Source organism: Pygocentrus nattereri, chromosome 20 (genome assembly GCF_015220715.1).
Source record: "Pygocentrus nattereri isolate fPygNat1 chromosome 20, fPygNat1.pri, whole genome shotgun sequence".
Lineage (NCBI taxonomy): Eukaryota > Metazoa > Chordata > Actinopteri > Characiformes > Serrasalmidae > Pygocentrus > Pygocentrus nattereri.
Window position 1 is genome coordinate 23,244,052 of NC_051230.1, and position 16,174 is coordinate 23,260,225.

General features: G+C 40.5%; 3 protein-coding genes across 3 annotated transcripts in view; 1 reads left to right on the forward strand and 2 right to left on the reverse strand.

Annotated features, from left to right (window-relative positions):
- LOC108414237 overlaps nt 1-16,174 on the forward strand; it is an 89,458-nt gene that overhangs the window by 17,455 nt on the left and 55,829 nt on the right. The window contains 1 exon segment of the mRNA XM_037531650.1: nt 14,149-14,189. Within this exon segment, the coding sequence (XP_037387547.1) occupies nt 14,149-14,189 (41 nt within the window).
- Nucleotides 706-2,121, reverse strand: LOC108418918 (histone H3). The gene has a single exon (XM_017690208.2). It carries the CDS (start codon nt 2,104-2,106, stop codon nt 1,696-1,698), a length of 411 nt encoding a protein of 136 aa, XP_017545697.1. The 5' UTR covers nt 2,107-2,121; the 3' UTR covers nt 706-1,695.
- On the reverse strand, nt 2,385-3,963 carry LOC108414247 (histone H2A-like). The gene has a single exon (XM_017687078.2). It carries the CDS (start codon nt 3,904-3,906, stop codon nt 3,520-3,522), a length of 387 nt encoding a protein of 128 aa, XP_017542567.1. The 5' UTR covers nt 3,907-3,963; the 3' UTR covers nt 2,385-3,519.

Genomic DNA, 16,174 nt, shown 5'->3' on the forward strand with positions numbered 1-16,174 from the left:
TTAAACCTCTGGATCAACTTGGCTTGTGGTACGCCGTTATAAGGTGTGAGCTGTAAGCTGTATTGTAATTCATATGATAGTATTTACTTTTTTTTTTTTTTTAAAACTTTATTTAAATTCCATCAAACTACAGCAAAAAACAGGGCACAGAAAAACACATCACATACATCACATAGTTTTGATGGATATTGTCTACAAAGTAAGAGAGTCCCACATATCTGTGTCCTTAACCAACGTGTTCATTGTCTTCAGTCTTTTCAATTCAGTTTCAATGCTTTTAAAAACGGTTTCACTTGAAACAAACTGCTGGTCGATAGTCATTCTACATCATGTTTGTTTTTAGTCATATTTTCTTTAAAAATCCCATAAAAAATAGATTTCATATTAATTTCTATTCCAAGTCCCATAACTCTCACTTTATCCCACACTTCTCGAGAACGGTAACAGTCTAAAACAAAGTGCTCTAGCGTTTCTTCCTCATGGCAGCCTGGGATGGGGCACAAGGTCGTCTTAACAAAGCAGCTCCACCTTACCACCGCTCTCACTGGAAGTCTTCTGACCGCTACTTACCACAAAGTATCTCTCAGCTTTTCTGATATATTCTTACACAAAAGATTGACAGTATTTACTTTTTATAACAAACTTTATTAAGGAATATTATTTCAATACAAACACATTTTCAGATACAAAATCCACATTCATCAACATTCCTACAGTATTATTTACATTAGAAACATGCAACACAGGAACTTTCTCTTTCCTCGAGTGTCTATTGTCCTCAGTCTTTTGATCTCACAGAGTATTTGTTTATAAACAGTTTTTGCAGGTATTTCGCACTGCTCTATAACCATTTTACAGCGTGTCTTCCAGATCTTACAATTAACAACACAATGAACCAAGAGCCCGAAATCAGTCTCGTTGGGACCGTATAACGGCATAATCTGGTACCCTCTACAGTTCTCAAGACCATCAAATGAAAGACTGCGAGGCTCTGAAGTGTGGGAAGTGCAGGGAACTTGGGCATAAAAATAAGAAGTGCCTCTACCACTCATGATCTCGGTTTCTTCATTCAGTCGATTAGAATGAAACATCACCAATTTATATGGCCAATTATGCTCCTCTACAGGACTTAGTGGAAACCAAGACAAGGTGAGCGGAGCCACGCACAACAGACACTACAGGCCAGCTAAATGGCATGTTATTTTAAGCCGAAGTTCAAAACATATTGTCCAAAGTAAAAAGAAAGAACTAGAAAATAAAAAAAATAAAAATGTACCAATTGCAATACAATTCTTAATTTAATTAACTTAATTTCCCCATTTTATTTCCTCAGCCTCACAAACAGTAATATTTCAACACAAGAAACTCTTATTCTAGCATTTGTAGGTTCATATTTTGACCACACGATGTCATCCAAGCTTTATGACAAAACGCCTTCCGCAAATTAATACTTTACAAACTACACTGTTCGGTGTTATTATACAACTACTAATCTTAAGTTCCGGATTAATCGTGCAACAGGACTACATAAGGAGATGCTCGCCTTCATACACTCCTCATCGAACTCCATTAATACACAGCACATGAAACTCGGGGTTTGTTGGAACATCTGCTCTTCTGGACTGCAACAGTTAGGTGGCTCTTAAAAGAGCCTTTTGGGTGATCTTCCGGCAACTTGTGAGCCCTCAGTTTAAGTTAAGCACGCTCTCCGCGGATACGGCGGGCCAGCTGGATGTCTTTAGGCATGATGGTGACTCTCTTGGCGTGGATGGCGCACAGGTTCGTGTCCTCGAACAGACCCACCAGGTACGCCTCGCTAGCCTCCTGCAGGGCCATGACGGCAGAGCTCTGGAAGCGGAGATCGGTCTTGAAATCCTGAGCGATCTCCCGCACCAGGCGCTGAAAAGGCAGCTTTCTGATCAGCAGTTCTGTGGACTTCTGATAACGGCGGATCTCTCTCAGAGCCACAGTGCCAGGCCTGTAACGGTGAGGCTTCTTCACACCGCCGGTGGCCGGGGCGCTCTTACGAGCAGCCTTAGTAGCCAGCTGCTTCCTGGGGGCCTTCCCACCAGTAGATTTACGGGCGGTCTGCTTGGTTCTTGCCATTATATCGAGCTCCGCTCTTCTTCACAAAAGAAAGAAAGTGAACTCACTCACGCTGCCGCGGCTTTTTAAGCGTTGGAGCTGCTCACCGCTTATTGGGCGTCTTGGATGTGCCCGCCTCTCATTGGACGGCTGTTCACCCGTCTACACGCTATTGGGCGTCTGCTGCCGCGCAAATATTTTCAAAATCTTTTGAAAAAAGACACCGCGCCAACTCCGTGGCGGGCTCAACAACAACATTATTTCCTTTTAAAATAAACTTTATTAAATAATCCAAATACACAATCAATACAATATCACATTTATGCAAATTTATACACAAATACAACAAATCCACAATGAAATTACACACACAAACTTAATATGAATTTAAATGAGATAATTATAAGTCCAACAGAGTCCAGGGATGTTTAGATTTTCTGTCCATGGTTCGCAGTCGTTTCAGTTCAAACGTTCAAATCTGTTTAAAAACAACTTCTGCAGGGATTTGAATCTGTTGTATTACCATTTTACACCTCGTTTTCCATAGTTTACAGTTTGTAACACAAACAATCAACCAATACAAGTCCATGACAAACTTTCCTCAAAACTACCAAACATTATAGTCTTAACATTTATATCAAACTTAACACCGAGAGCTTTTAGTCTTTTCCACACAACCACAGATCGATCACAGTGAAGTAACAGGTGTTCAATAGTCTCATCTTCCTCACAGTCAGCCGATGGGCACATTTTCGTGGTGACATAGCAGCTCCACTTAACGACACATCGCACAGCCAATCTCCCCACACTGATCAGCCCTGCTATGTCTCTCATGTTCTCCAGATCTGCCTGGACTAAATGTTTCTGATGCATATCTTACTCTCTGCTTCACTGAGGCGTTTATGTGGATAAAGACCTCCATAAATGTGTTCGCTTATAATGTTATAGATCTTTTTACTATGAAAATGATGCCAGTCAATCTGAAGCTCTACATATTTAAAAATAAAATCTCCATATGTTAATTTGTAATATGGAACATTTTTTCTTGCTTTTCCTTTCTTTTTCCACCAACTTCGTGTTCCCCACCCACACTGCACCTCTTTATTGCCTGTGCTATTTTATAATAAACTATTTTGAGTTTTAGTCCAATGTCCATTGCACCAAGACCCCCTAAATTTTTAGATTTATATGAAATTCCCCTTTTAGTGACTTCCCTTGAAGATCCCCAAATAAACCGTACACATTTTATTTAGCCTCATGATGCACTTTTATAATATTATTTGCTTCATTTCTCTCCACAATCAGATAAACAGTTATGTTTCATCGATCACCTTTTTTTGACGGGAGAGAAACAAGAAAAAGTGCGCTTCTTTCGCGGAGGTGGGTGGCTCTTAAAAGAGCCTTTGGTTTAGAACAAGTCAGCGGTAAACTGATTTACTTGGTCTTGGCCGCCTTCTCGGTCTTCTTGGGCAGCAGCACAGCCTGAATGTTGGGCAGAACGCCACCCTGAGCGATGGTCACTCCTCCGAGCAGTTTGTTGAGCTCCTCGTCGTTACGAACAGCCAACTGCAGATGACGAGGAATGATACGGGTCTTCTTGTTGTCACGAGCGGCGTTGCCGGCCAACTCGAGGATCTCAGCGGTCAGATACTCCAGCACGGCGGCCAAGTAGACGGGAGCACCAGCACCGACACGCTCGGCGTAGTTACCTTTGCGTAGAAGCCTGTGAACGCGACCCACGGGGAACTGGAGGCCGGCACGAGAAGAGCGAGTCTTGGCCTTCGCCCTCGCCTTACCACCAGTCTTACCGCGTCCACTCATCTTACACCTACCTTAAATTGAGCAAATCAAACTGAAATGAATGATTTCTGTGTCCGAACGTCCTTCTTATCTGAGCGACTGCGTTTCTATTGGCTAAATTGCGACGGCCTGCAGCAACCAATCGCATTAGCGCTGTTGGGTCCGCCCACCTCTCTTCTCCAAGCATCCGCTTCTCCCTGACGTCGTTGTGCTGGTGTGTGTGTGTGTGTGTGTGTGTGTGTGTGTGTGTGTGTGTTTGAGAAAGAGAGAGAGATAGAGAGAGAGAGATAGAGAGAGAGAGATAGAGAGAGATATCAAAACAAAGAAGGCAAGAATGAAACGTATGCACGTCCCTGTTTTTCTTATGGTAAATCGATCAGTATGCCGAGCCCGGCCCTTTTTTATAATATCACTACTGTCTAGTAATGACTGGCGCGAATCAAACTCTTTCAATGGAAAATGCGGATGACTCTTACAAGAGCCGTTTTTGAGTCTGGGAAACAGGACATGAGAGTTATCAGCAGGTTTGCTTCTTGGGGTAGCCTTTTCACAGCCTTGGGCTCGGCAGCTTTGGGCTCCGTAAGCAAAATGGGAAACAACCTCAAGCTTCGTGTAATCCTATTTAGATGTACACTAACTTCTCTGTGACCCTAATGTGAAATAACCTCACACGCCGTCTTTCCATAATTGGCTTTGCTCTAACTTTTTCATAACTGTAGTGGGAAATAACTCCACGATATTTCCAACTCCAATTAGCTTTACACCAACTTTTCCATAACCCTAATTGAAAATCACCCCGAGCCTCTACTAGACCCCCTTAGCTTTACCCTAACTTCTCCATAACCATAGCAGGAAATAACCCCAAGCTTCTTCTATCCCTAATTAGATTAACCCTAACTACTCTGTAACCCTAGTAGGAACTACCCCAAGCTCCTTCTAACCCTACTAGAATATTAAACCTTACCCCTTTCTGAGCTTAGTTTAAGCTCATAATGTACTTAGATTAGGCCAAAATTTCCTTACAGCTAGGCCTCTGGCTTAATATATAGGTCGCGTAAGTAATAGTAATAGGCCTTAGGTTTATGGTAAAGTTAGATAAAGTAAAAGTATAGATTCAGGGCAAAAACTTTGGCTGTTGCTGTTGCCTTGGGCATAAACTGTGAATCATGTCACACAAGGTTTTGGGAAAGACCTCGGGTATCTGATGAGGGTAGGGCAAGTGAAGGGAGGTATTTGGAAAGTCATTAAGCTTGTGACATATTTAGAATGATTACAAGTTGGTTTGGAGCTAGACCGTAGGCATATGACTTTGTCTGATTATTAGTTCAGGCTAAATCAAAGACTAGCTCTGTACCTGATTTTGATTCTTCAGTTTCATCATAAGTCTAATGGAACACTATAGATCCCAGTTCATTCCCTCTTACTCCATCACAAGTTGAGGGCCTGTCCTAAGCTTACCTTGACATTCTTTAACTGCAGTTCAATAGCTACTGTTACTCACTCTAACTTCACTGCAATCCTAGGGCCTAGTTGCAAATCTACCATCACTTACTCTGTCTGGATAGTAACCCTGAGGCCCAGCTGGAAAGCTCATATTGCTCACTCATACTTCAGAAGACTAAGGCCTTGTCCCACTCTCAGGCTGTGGCCTAGCTGGAAGGCTACCTTTGCTTACTCAAGCTTCATTATAGCCTAAGACGTATAATGCAAATACAGTAAGGATCAAGAGCTAAAGAGCTCGGCCTTCGGTTTATGCTTGACTCTAACTTCCTCATAAACCCAAGGTCTTGATCTGAAACAGCAGTTACTGATTTCACTACAATTATGGCATGCAGTATAGCTGAAAGCCTTCATTAGCTTACTCTGACTTCATTTTAAGCCTAAGGCCTAGCCATGCACCTACCTGACATTCTCCAACTTCACTATGAACCAAAGGCCTAGCTCTAAGTCTGCTATTTATCACTCTAACTAAATGACAAGCCCAAGGCCTAGCTGTAAGGCTAATTTGACCTACTTTAATTACAGCATGAGATTAAAGCCTAGTTCACTACCTGATTTTAATTCTCCAAAAAGTTTACTGGAGTGTTATACATATATGGTACACAGATATTTTTGAAATTACCAATAATCATTGCCTTTCCTATGTTTAGCTCCTCACATTTATAGTTAAATCCTGTTAGTTAGACCTGTTTAATCAGCCAGATGAAAGCTAGCTAGCTAGGTGGCCGGAACAGCACAATCCACACAGTGATTAAAAATTGGCCCATGTAATTTTCTGGATAAATTAATGTAAAAGTGATCAATATGTCAGACATGCCCCCATGATATCTCTCTAAATACATTCTTAGAATATTATCTGTTGTGTCCTCTAATTAAATTTAAAAAGAGAATTTTATTCTATATATTTTTTAATCACTAATCCGTCCTTAAGCCTGATACCTAACAGCCTTTTCTCCCAGTGTCTGTAGGGCACATATACATCCAAAAAAGGAGATAGCATGACAGTATAATGTTCATCCGGCTAATATTCAGATAATTGCTTCTCTATTTTATTTATATTAACAGCTTCTTGCTCAAATTAATCTTCCCATTCCACCTTAAATGTTCTTCGTGCTTCATGTTAACAATATAATTGAAAGGCAAAACCTTTGATTAGCTGGCTAATACACAGAAATCTAAGGTGTAGGCACTTCAGTATGGTGCAGGCTGGAAATTGGATCACATTAACATGGTCTTATTTGTTTGAAAATGATAAAGGAGATTCTGAACAAGAACTTGGTCCTAAGCCTAAAAATCACAGCTTTGTAGTAGCTTCTCAGTGGTACTGTTTACAGTCAGATTTTGTTAATCAAAGGCTTTACATGTTAACTACATTATCAACATTAAGTTGATGTCAAGCGACAGAGAATAAAGGAAAAAAAAAAACGAATTTTAGCATTCTTTTTGGGGAAAAATGAAAGTATTTAAAATATATGAAATTGTTTTCAGAAATACTTATTTTTCACAGATTTAAAACAAACTATGCAGGGCCCTTTAATGCTGCATAATTGAGCCTTCTGCAGTTTTTGCCTGTGAGTTATAGTTTGTATAGACCATTCTAACAATTCCATGTTCATTAATGCGGAAGAGTAAATAGTAGCATTGACACCTTAACAACCATTTACATACCATGGCCCACAATTTTATTACACACTTCTGTAACCTAAGAAGAACTCCATTAGTTTCATCTGAAGTCTCTGTAGTTACTGAAAAATAAGCCTTTGTATGAAATAAGAGCTGGATTTTTAAACGGGTAAACTGCTTCCGGTCATGCTGTAAACAATAGCTGATGCTGCCGAAATTGCATTGCTAAATGCACCAATTATTCACCTGAACAGCTTTACCTGTGTTTTCACTCGATCGAGTTTTAAAATGTTCAACTTCAGCTGAAAAGTTTGCTTTTTTAAAATGTTTGCTTAAAAACGATGAGAAAAAGACTTCTCAATACACTAGCTTGATGATTAGTTTACTGTAATGTAGAAATACGATGCAGTGTCTTTGTGCTAGTTGTGGTGCTCAGGGCACTCAGAATCAGAAGGAATACAAGGAATACAAGAAATTTGGTTTTGGTTACAGGAGCTCACAGTGCACAGTATCAGACAGACATTCACATATAAGAAATAAGATAAAATAAATCTAAAATCAACAAGATATAATAAAATATAAAATAAAATAAAACCTGGATTCCTATAATCACTCACTCACTCACACACACACACACACACACACACACACACACACACACATACAAACACACGCACACAGTCATACCTGTAAACCATACAGTGTGCAACGTGTCTAAAGTTAACGTGCTGAGTGCAGCAGCAGTTAAAAGGTCTATAGTGGCAGAGAAAGAGACCCATGAGGTGACAGTCTGATAAGCAGGCTAATATGGCAGGTAAGAAAGATGCTAGAGCAAACATTGGTTTAAGATGGCAGTTCCAGAGGATGGAGTTGAACTTGATACTATACACCAGTGTATGCAGAAGTGCAGTTTGAAGCTGGAATATTGTTGTTGTGTAATATTTTAACTTCAAGAGCATGATGGCTTGTGGGAAGAAGCTCCTTTGTAGCCTGGATGTCCTGATCCTCATCTGGCTGAAGTGCCGGCCTGAGGGAAGAAGCTGGAACAGGTGATGTTTGGGGTGAGAGGGGTCTGTGGAGATCATCTCTGCATGCTTCCTGATTCTAGAGGCATGCAGTTGCAGCAGTGTAGGCAACTTAACACCAATTGTCCTCTCTGCAGATCTAATGATGCGCTGCAGTCTGTGGAGGTCATGCTTGATAGCTGAGCTGCCCCACACTGTGATGGATGTGGTGATGACAGACTCTATGATGGCTGTGTAGAACCGCACCATCAGCTCCTGGGGAAGGTTGAATGTCCTCAGCTGACGCAGGAAGTACATCCTCTGCTGGGCTCTCTTAATGATGGAGCTGATGTTGCTATCCCTTGCAAGACTCCACTGCCACCACAGTTCTGTCCAGGATGATGAGTGCTGGCAGGGCTGGAATGCTCTTCCTGAAGTCCACTGTCATCTCCACTGTTTTCGCTGTGTTCAGAACCAGGTTATTGTGGTTGCTCCAAAGGAACACCTGATCAACGCCCCTTCTCTAAGCAGACTCGTCACCATCTCGGATGAGACCAATGACTGTCGTGTCATCTGCATAGTTCAAGATTTTGACTGAGGGGTCCATGGAGGTACAGTCGTTCGTGTACAGTGAGAAGAGCAATGGTGAGAGCACACAACCCTGTGGAGCGCCTGTACTGATGATCTGGGTGTTTGAGGTGAACTTTCCCAACCTCATTTGCTGCTCTCTTCCAGTGAGGAAGTTGGTGATAAACTGGCAGGTGGGGCATGGCACACTGAGTTGGAGTAGTTTGTTGTGTAGCTGTCCTGGGATGATTGTATTAAATGCTTAGCTGGAGTCCAAGAACAAAATTCTTGCATACGTTCCTGAGTGTTCAAGCTGTTGAAGAATAAGCTGGAGTCCCATGTTCACTGCGTTGTCCACCGAGCTGTTTGCTCAGTATACAAATTGCAGGGGGTCTAGCAGAGGATCTGTGTTCTTCAGATGAGAGAGCAACTATCTCTCAAAGGATTTCATGACTACAGAGGTCAATACAACAGGTATATAATCATTCAATCCTGTGATGGTTGCTTTCTTGGCAACTGGTACTCTGGTGGAACGTTTGAAGCAGGAAGGTGTGACACACAGCTCCAGTGATTCATTAAAGAGCGCTGTAAAGACTGGTACGAGCTGTTCACTCGCTAATGTTGCTATGGACTCCTTGCACTCATGGCTGTGATGCATTTCCGTTTTCAAATATTGCAGCTCCAACGTTTCCGGTTGTATTGTTACAAACAACGGCATATACAAAACTAGCTAGCGTAATATCAAAATGAGTGTTCGGCGCAAAGTTTTTAAGTCGGAACATTTCCAAAAACAATGTAAGAAATATTCAGAGCACTGTTGTGTTCCTCTTTGCTCGGCGTCTGCAAAGTTTAATGGCAGTTTAAGTTTTCATAGCTTTCCAGCGCGTAGTGACCTCAGGAGCCAGTGGCTAATAAACATACGTCGGGACCAATTTACTATCTCGCCTCATACAAAAGTCTGTAGCAGACATTTCATACCAGACCACTTGATTGAACCAAAAACCCCAGAAGGTCGGAGAAGACTGACAAAGGATGCAGTACCACTACTTTTTGAATGGAACGGATACAGCATTCAGGCTCCACGGCTAAGTGTGTGGGAGAGGAGAGAAAGACCGGCTGACCCTACCTCCCTGGAAGATCCATCAAATGATCTTACAGTGGATCATGATTATTGTTCTGCTCCTGAGCCATCATTGCTAGACATGTCCTGCGCTGAAAATGAAGATCTGTCCCGTGAAGTGGAGGAGCTGAGAAATCAGCTTCATGAGTTGCGTGTCCAGCTAACCTTTGGGTTGCCACGTTTCTCCGGCTCCGACGAGGACATTCGATTTTACACCAGGTAACGTGCAGTAAAGCTTTAGATGCAATTTCCTGCCACTTTGACAACCAGTCTGCTGTTAAAATTAGAAAAATATATCATAGTATAAAAGTATATTATATACATATAATAATAATAATAACAATAATCATCATCATCATCATCATCATTTTGCCAACAGATTCCCAAGCTATGACCACTTAATGGCATTTTGGTGGCTGATTGAGCCATCCATCCACAAAATGGTTCGGGTCTCAAGAGCAAAGGCTGCAGCTAAGAAGAATGAAGATGTGTCTCATTCACGAATGTCAGGGGTATGACAACATTTTTTTTTTACCCAAAAAACAACAGTAAGGGATGACTCCTGCTATACATGTTATGTTATGGTAATATGTGGAACAAATGACCAGATGTTATAAATGCTGTGTTATTTACAATGTGGTAAACAACCTTACCTCATAGTTGTGGTGTCCAACACCTGAGGGCAGTGCAGTCTCAGATTACTTGACCCTTAGGAATGTCATAGAATGCTCTAGAGAGCTTGATTGTTCATAATTGTTCATAATTGTAATTCTTTAACATTTTACATCATTTCCTTCACAGAGGCAGGTGCTGCAGCCAGTTGATGAATTTTTCCTTTTCCTTGTGCACTTGTCTGTTGGACTCAAGGAGAGAGACTTGGGACACCGTTTTAACATCCATCCTTCCACAGTGATACGAATTATTTCAACCTGGACAAACTTTCTCTACACACCTCTTGGATCTGTGTGCATTTGGCTGTCACCAGAGGATGTGAAAAAAAACCTTCCTTCAGAATTCCAAGACTATCCTGATACTCAGGTTATCTTGGACTGCATTGAGCTCAGGTGTCAGACACCATCATCAGCACTCTTACAAAGTGAGATGTACTCCACATACAAGTCTCACTGCACCATGAAGGGCCTAGTTGGCATAGCCCCACACGGTGCAGTGACATTTGTCTCCTCACTTTACGCTGGGTCAGTCAGTGATAAAGAGTTATTCAAACAGTCAGGATTGGCCAAGTTGCTCACAGAAGAAATGGCAGTGATGGTTGACAAGGGCTTCCTAATTACTGATTGTGTTAAGTGCAAAGTCTACTGCCCACCATTTTTGTCAAAGCAAAGTCAGATGCCTGCATACCAGGTAACTGAAACACAATCCATAGCCCGTCTTAGAGTACACGTAGAACATGTAATAAGGAGAATCAAACAAAACAAGTTGTTTGATGGCATAATTTCCCTTTCCCACACAGTAAACATTAATTATTATTATTAATAGTTATTTACAGTGGCATGCCTGTTGTCAAACTATCAAAACAAAGCACTAGTTAAGTCATGGGTTAAATAAAGCTCTTATTTTAATTAATCAAACAATAATTAATTACATATGAATAATTTGTAACATATTTACATTTGTAACTGTAAATCATTTTTTCATAAACATATTTCCAGGTTCTTTACATTAAAAACACAATGTGCTGTTTAACAAAAGCACAAATACTGTTAAATAAGTGAACATATGATTTAAAAAAGATTGTAATTTCTGTATAGAACATGTTAACATTTCAATGACAGATATTTTGTCATATATGTGTAGAAGTAAAATAAATCTGTCTTCTCACGAATTTGTCTCTGTACATCTGCATCCATATAAACCCACTCCACAAAAAAATCCTCCTGAGCCCACACCACAAAATCACACCAGTGAAGCCCGCTGATTAGTAACTGAATCTGCCGTCTTTTTTAGTTTTGAGCATCCGTACTCCATATACAGATACTTACAGTCAATGTAATTCTTCACATTAGCTCATTTAATCTCGACCAAGCCAAACTGGGGGTATTCAGTGGGGTCAAATACGACACCATCAGGGGATGCACCAAGCCAGGGAGCATCTGGGTGGATGATGAGGCCACATGGTGTGTAATTTACATTGAGTATCCTGCAATACTCAGATGCTGCTCCGGACTCCATCTCTAGATCTCTCTTCATTTCTGCCGTCTGTCTGGTACCTCTGATGATGCGTTCAGCAAGGGACTCTGCAGATGCCAGTCAGCACAAGAACTCTGCTCCCGAGTTGACATCTCAATTTTGTGAGCCATATCAAGTGACACCTCCAAAGACTTCAGGTGAAAGAGTTCCTGTTCAGTGCACACAAAAGCACAGGTGGGTGCATCAAGGTGGTGGTCTTTTAGAGGAAGAAGTGGGGTTGATGGCACATCAGGGTGGAGAGTGATGTGTCGTGATGGTAAAACAGGCTGCTGATATGACAGAACACTGCCTTCGTGCACCATACCAAATGCACACTGCACAGCTGGCTTGTGGGGTGCCATGCCCATAGTGGTCACCAGTGGTTTGTCTTCAAGGCTGAATTTTTCATAGGCCTCTGTCACTCTAAACATGCATGGATCCGGTAAAGGGCCCACCATGCCCCTGTAGAGTCCACTCCTACAAATTCAAGTACAGACAATACCCCAAACTATAAGCATTTAGTTTAATATTAAATTAGAATATTTAAATTAAAGTTAATTGTAACTATACATTTGTGATAGAGCAGCTAAACTGCACAATTGCATGTCTAATTAGAAGTAATTAAGTACCTTACCTAACTCCACCTTGAGATGTTCGATTTGGCACAGGTTTTGTGATCACCATGTTGTTGATTGGTCCTGGCTTTACACCCTAATAATATAGACAAAAGTTGCTGTAATTTAATTCAGGCAGTGCATTAAATTAGATCATTCATCTAGTGTGATTATTATAAACTTATGATTGTCCGAGGTTTGTGCCAGCGCTGTTCAGTTTCAGTACAGCTGTGCACAGGGGGAACGACTGGCACACTGAGCTGAGAAAAATGTGCAGTTTGAAAAAGCAAAGCCACTATATGGTTGCATAGGGCAGTGCCTGCGACACATGAACAGCATGTGTGTGTCAGCACAACAGGAGATGAATCAGAAAGTCCAATCTGTAAGAGGGTAAGCAAAATTAGTAATGACTTTGTTTAATTCAGGGGTTCCGTATACCAGTCCTGGGGATCCCATATCACACATTGTGTTTTACCTTTTCTAAAACCTGATTTAAAATGGAGAAAAAATGTGCATGGCATAAGAACCCCAAGAATGGAACCTGGACCCGCTTGCTTATTTTATGACAATAGATTTTGCATACAGAACATGGATAGGCTTTGTCACTGACATTAAAATAATCCTCAAGTTATATATAATCCTGAGACATGTATATCTGTCTAACCTGTCAACAAACCCCTTTACATTTGTTAGTCTTGTTAGTCAAAAACAGTGAACATCTGAACTTAACGGCAAACAGAGACTCCAACCCAGTCACTGAGACCCCATGTCATGCATATTTTAGTGCTTTTCCTCATTTATTATACCAGATTCAGCTCATTAACTAAGTAAAAAACTGTCATATTGGAGGAACACAAAAAACTGCAAAGTATGGTGTTCATAGGACTGACTCTGGGGACTCTGTTTTGCCAATATATTCATTCCTAGAGCAGTGTCTCTTAATCCTACTTGTGGTAATTCACATTTAACATTTGTCATTGTCGAATTTAAAATCTTACTATTGGTATTGGTAAAGCATTGGGATTACTTGGGTTTGGATCGAATGAAAAAAAATCAATGGCACTGTTTTGCTAGCTAATGCTACTCAGTGTTGCAGCCACAGAACTGGCTGTTTTAATTAGCTAGCTAGTGGTTAGCTACCTACCTACCTAAATTCAGCATTCAACGTTACATTAAAAATTGAGTTTGATCAGTCCTAAATACAAATGGTTGTTAAAAACAATTGTCACTCCTGTTTTAGCTCGGGAAGTTTTATTTCTTGGTTGGTAACTATAACTGTGTGTCCTGGAGTTAGCCAAATGGCTAGCTACTACCTAGCGGCGTTGGTAGCCTAGCTAGCTACTAGCGATTGTCACCCTTAACTGTTGCTTTTGCGTTTTAAGGTTTTCAGATAATTCTAAGTAAATAAATAAATAAATAAATAAACGTGCATTTTTCTTTAACCTAGAAAGCCATCATTGTGTGCAACATTGTGTTTGAGACTAAGAAAAAATATAGTTAGCTATTTTTAGGAATGCTCAAATTTCAAGCTAGCATTAGTTTAGTCAGAGTAATAATGATTTATTAGTTTAAAAACATTAGGAAGTCCAGTAAAACTTCCATTTGGCGATAACTACCTGTTAATAACACAGACCATTTTTTCGTGAAGGATTATTTTCAGGAGGAATTTATTAAATTTCTCAGATTGTAGTTTTTTTTCTGCAGCTTAAGTAACCAGTATCACTATGATGAGCTATTTTGTTAGGTTTTAAGATTCAGTTTAGTTTGAACTTGAAATCAATAATGTACATTTGCAAGTTGTGTAACAATGAGTGTAATGCACTTCTAGCCTTCATCCAGATTGGTAACGTTCATTTAGAAAATTTACTGCTTTTAAATCTCATTTGTATAGGGATCACAAGGAAAATCAACAATCTAGCAGGCATTCCCAGTTTCAACTAAAAGATTCAAAATTAATTTTAAAAGATGTGTGAAAACACACACATACACACATCTTTTAAGCCGCTTCTCCTTCTGGGTCGTGGGGGCTGCTGGAGCCAATCCCAGCAGTCATCGGGTGGAAGGCAGGATACACCCTGGACAGGTTGCCAATCCATCACAGTGCAGACAGACAGATAGACCATGTCCAGTTGGCCTGACTGCATGTCTTTGGACTGTGTGGGGAAACTGGTGTACCCAAAGTAAACCTGTGTGAAAACATTTACTGCAAAATCCACATTTGCTTCTCATGTATCTAGAGCACACAAAAACAGCTCAGTTGAACATCTTCAGGAATAGTTGCTGGTATACCCAAGTGAAAGTATTAGGTCTAGTCAGAGTCTTTTTATATTCTATATATTATAACTATGTTTCAGCATAGTTTGAGCAAATTTGAGTGTTGTGTGGCTCCCCTTGTTTTTGGTTTGATAGATGTCAATTTCTTTCTTATTCTTTTACAGTCTTCATCAAACCGTTTTTCCTTCTTTGTTTTTTTGGTTGTGTGTGATATTTGTGAAATTTATGCCTGCTTTATTAGCTAACTATTAAAGATAATAGTCATATTGAAATAATAGCAAAAATATTAAAGTAAATAAAATAAGACAATATAATAAAAGTTGTAAAGCTTGGTAAAGTAAATGAAGTAAATAAATAAAATAAGACAACATATAATAAAAAGTAATAACAGACAGTGTATTTAACCTATATACAGTGAAGGGGGGGGGGCATGTCAGTTGGGGTATGGAGTGTGTTACTGTCCCTCAGGCAGTGACATGTTGCCAGGTGTTTAGCAGTGAGAGATGCTATGCTGCCCTCACCAAGGAAGATTGGTAATTTTTTCAGATTCTGTTTCACTGGGAGAATGTTTTTTCATTTTGTTGTGAAATTTTCTCACACCAATTTGAATTTTTCACACTGAAGGACGAAGTGCGGCTCTGTCTCAACCTCATCGCTCTCACAGTAACCACACTGTCTTCTCTGTCTGGGCAGCCAGGATTTTTTTTATATCTGCCCATTCTCTGCTGTGGGTCTCTGACAGTGAAGAGATACTCTGCCGATTCACACTTTCTATATAGGGCCCGATAGTTCTGTAATTTAGACAGAGTTCTGGTTTCGCTGTCCCAATGTTTCAGATAGGTGTTTTTACTGTGTCTGATTATGTGGTTTACTTTGATTGGACTTTGGTCAGCAGTGCTGGACTGATGCTGCTGCGTGTTTGGGGTCAGTGGGTTAGTTAGTCTCAGAACCAGCTGACAGAGGGGTTTAGGGCTGAGCTCTTGGGTTTTAAGTGCATTTAACTGAACTTTTAATATATTTCTGCAGAATTCTGCATACAGGGGCTCTGTGGGATGCTTTTCCCATCTAGTATATTCGTGCGTACTGAGTGGACCCCATACCTCAATTCCATATAGCGCAATGGGCGCAATTACACTATCAAAACTTTTGCACCAGATTATAATTGGGATGTCTATATTTTGTGGAATTGTTTCCTGATGGCGTAGAGAGGTCTCCTTGCTTTCTCTTTTAGTGCCTTCACTCCCACATCAAAGTTTCATGAGGCACTGATTTTCAGTCCTAGGTAATCATAGTGTAACGAATGTTCTAGTATGTTCTTGTATGTGGGGCCAGAGTGAAAAGGTGTCTGTTTTCCTGAGACCTGGCTTTTTTCTGGAAGATTACAATTCTAGTTTTGTCCA

Bases quoted from the DNA above. Each gene is read 5' to 3' on its own strand.
- LOC108418918 (XM_017690208.2), bottom strand. From the start codon at position 2,106: ATGGCAAGAACCAAGCAGACCGCCCGTAAATCTACTGGTGGGAAGGCC.
- LOC108414247 (XM_017687078.2), bottom strand. From the start codon at position 3,906: ATGAGTGGACGCGGTAAGACTGGTGGTAAGGCGAGGGCGAAGGCCAAG.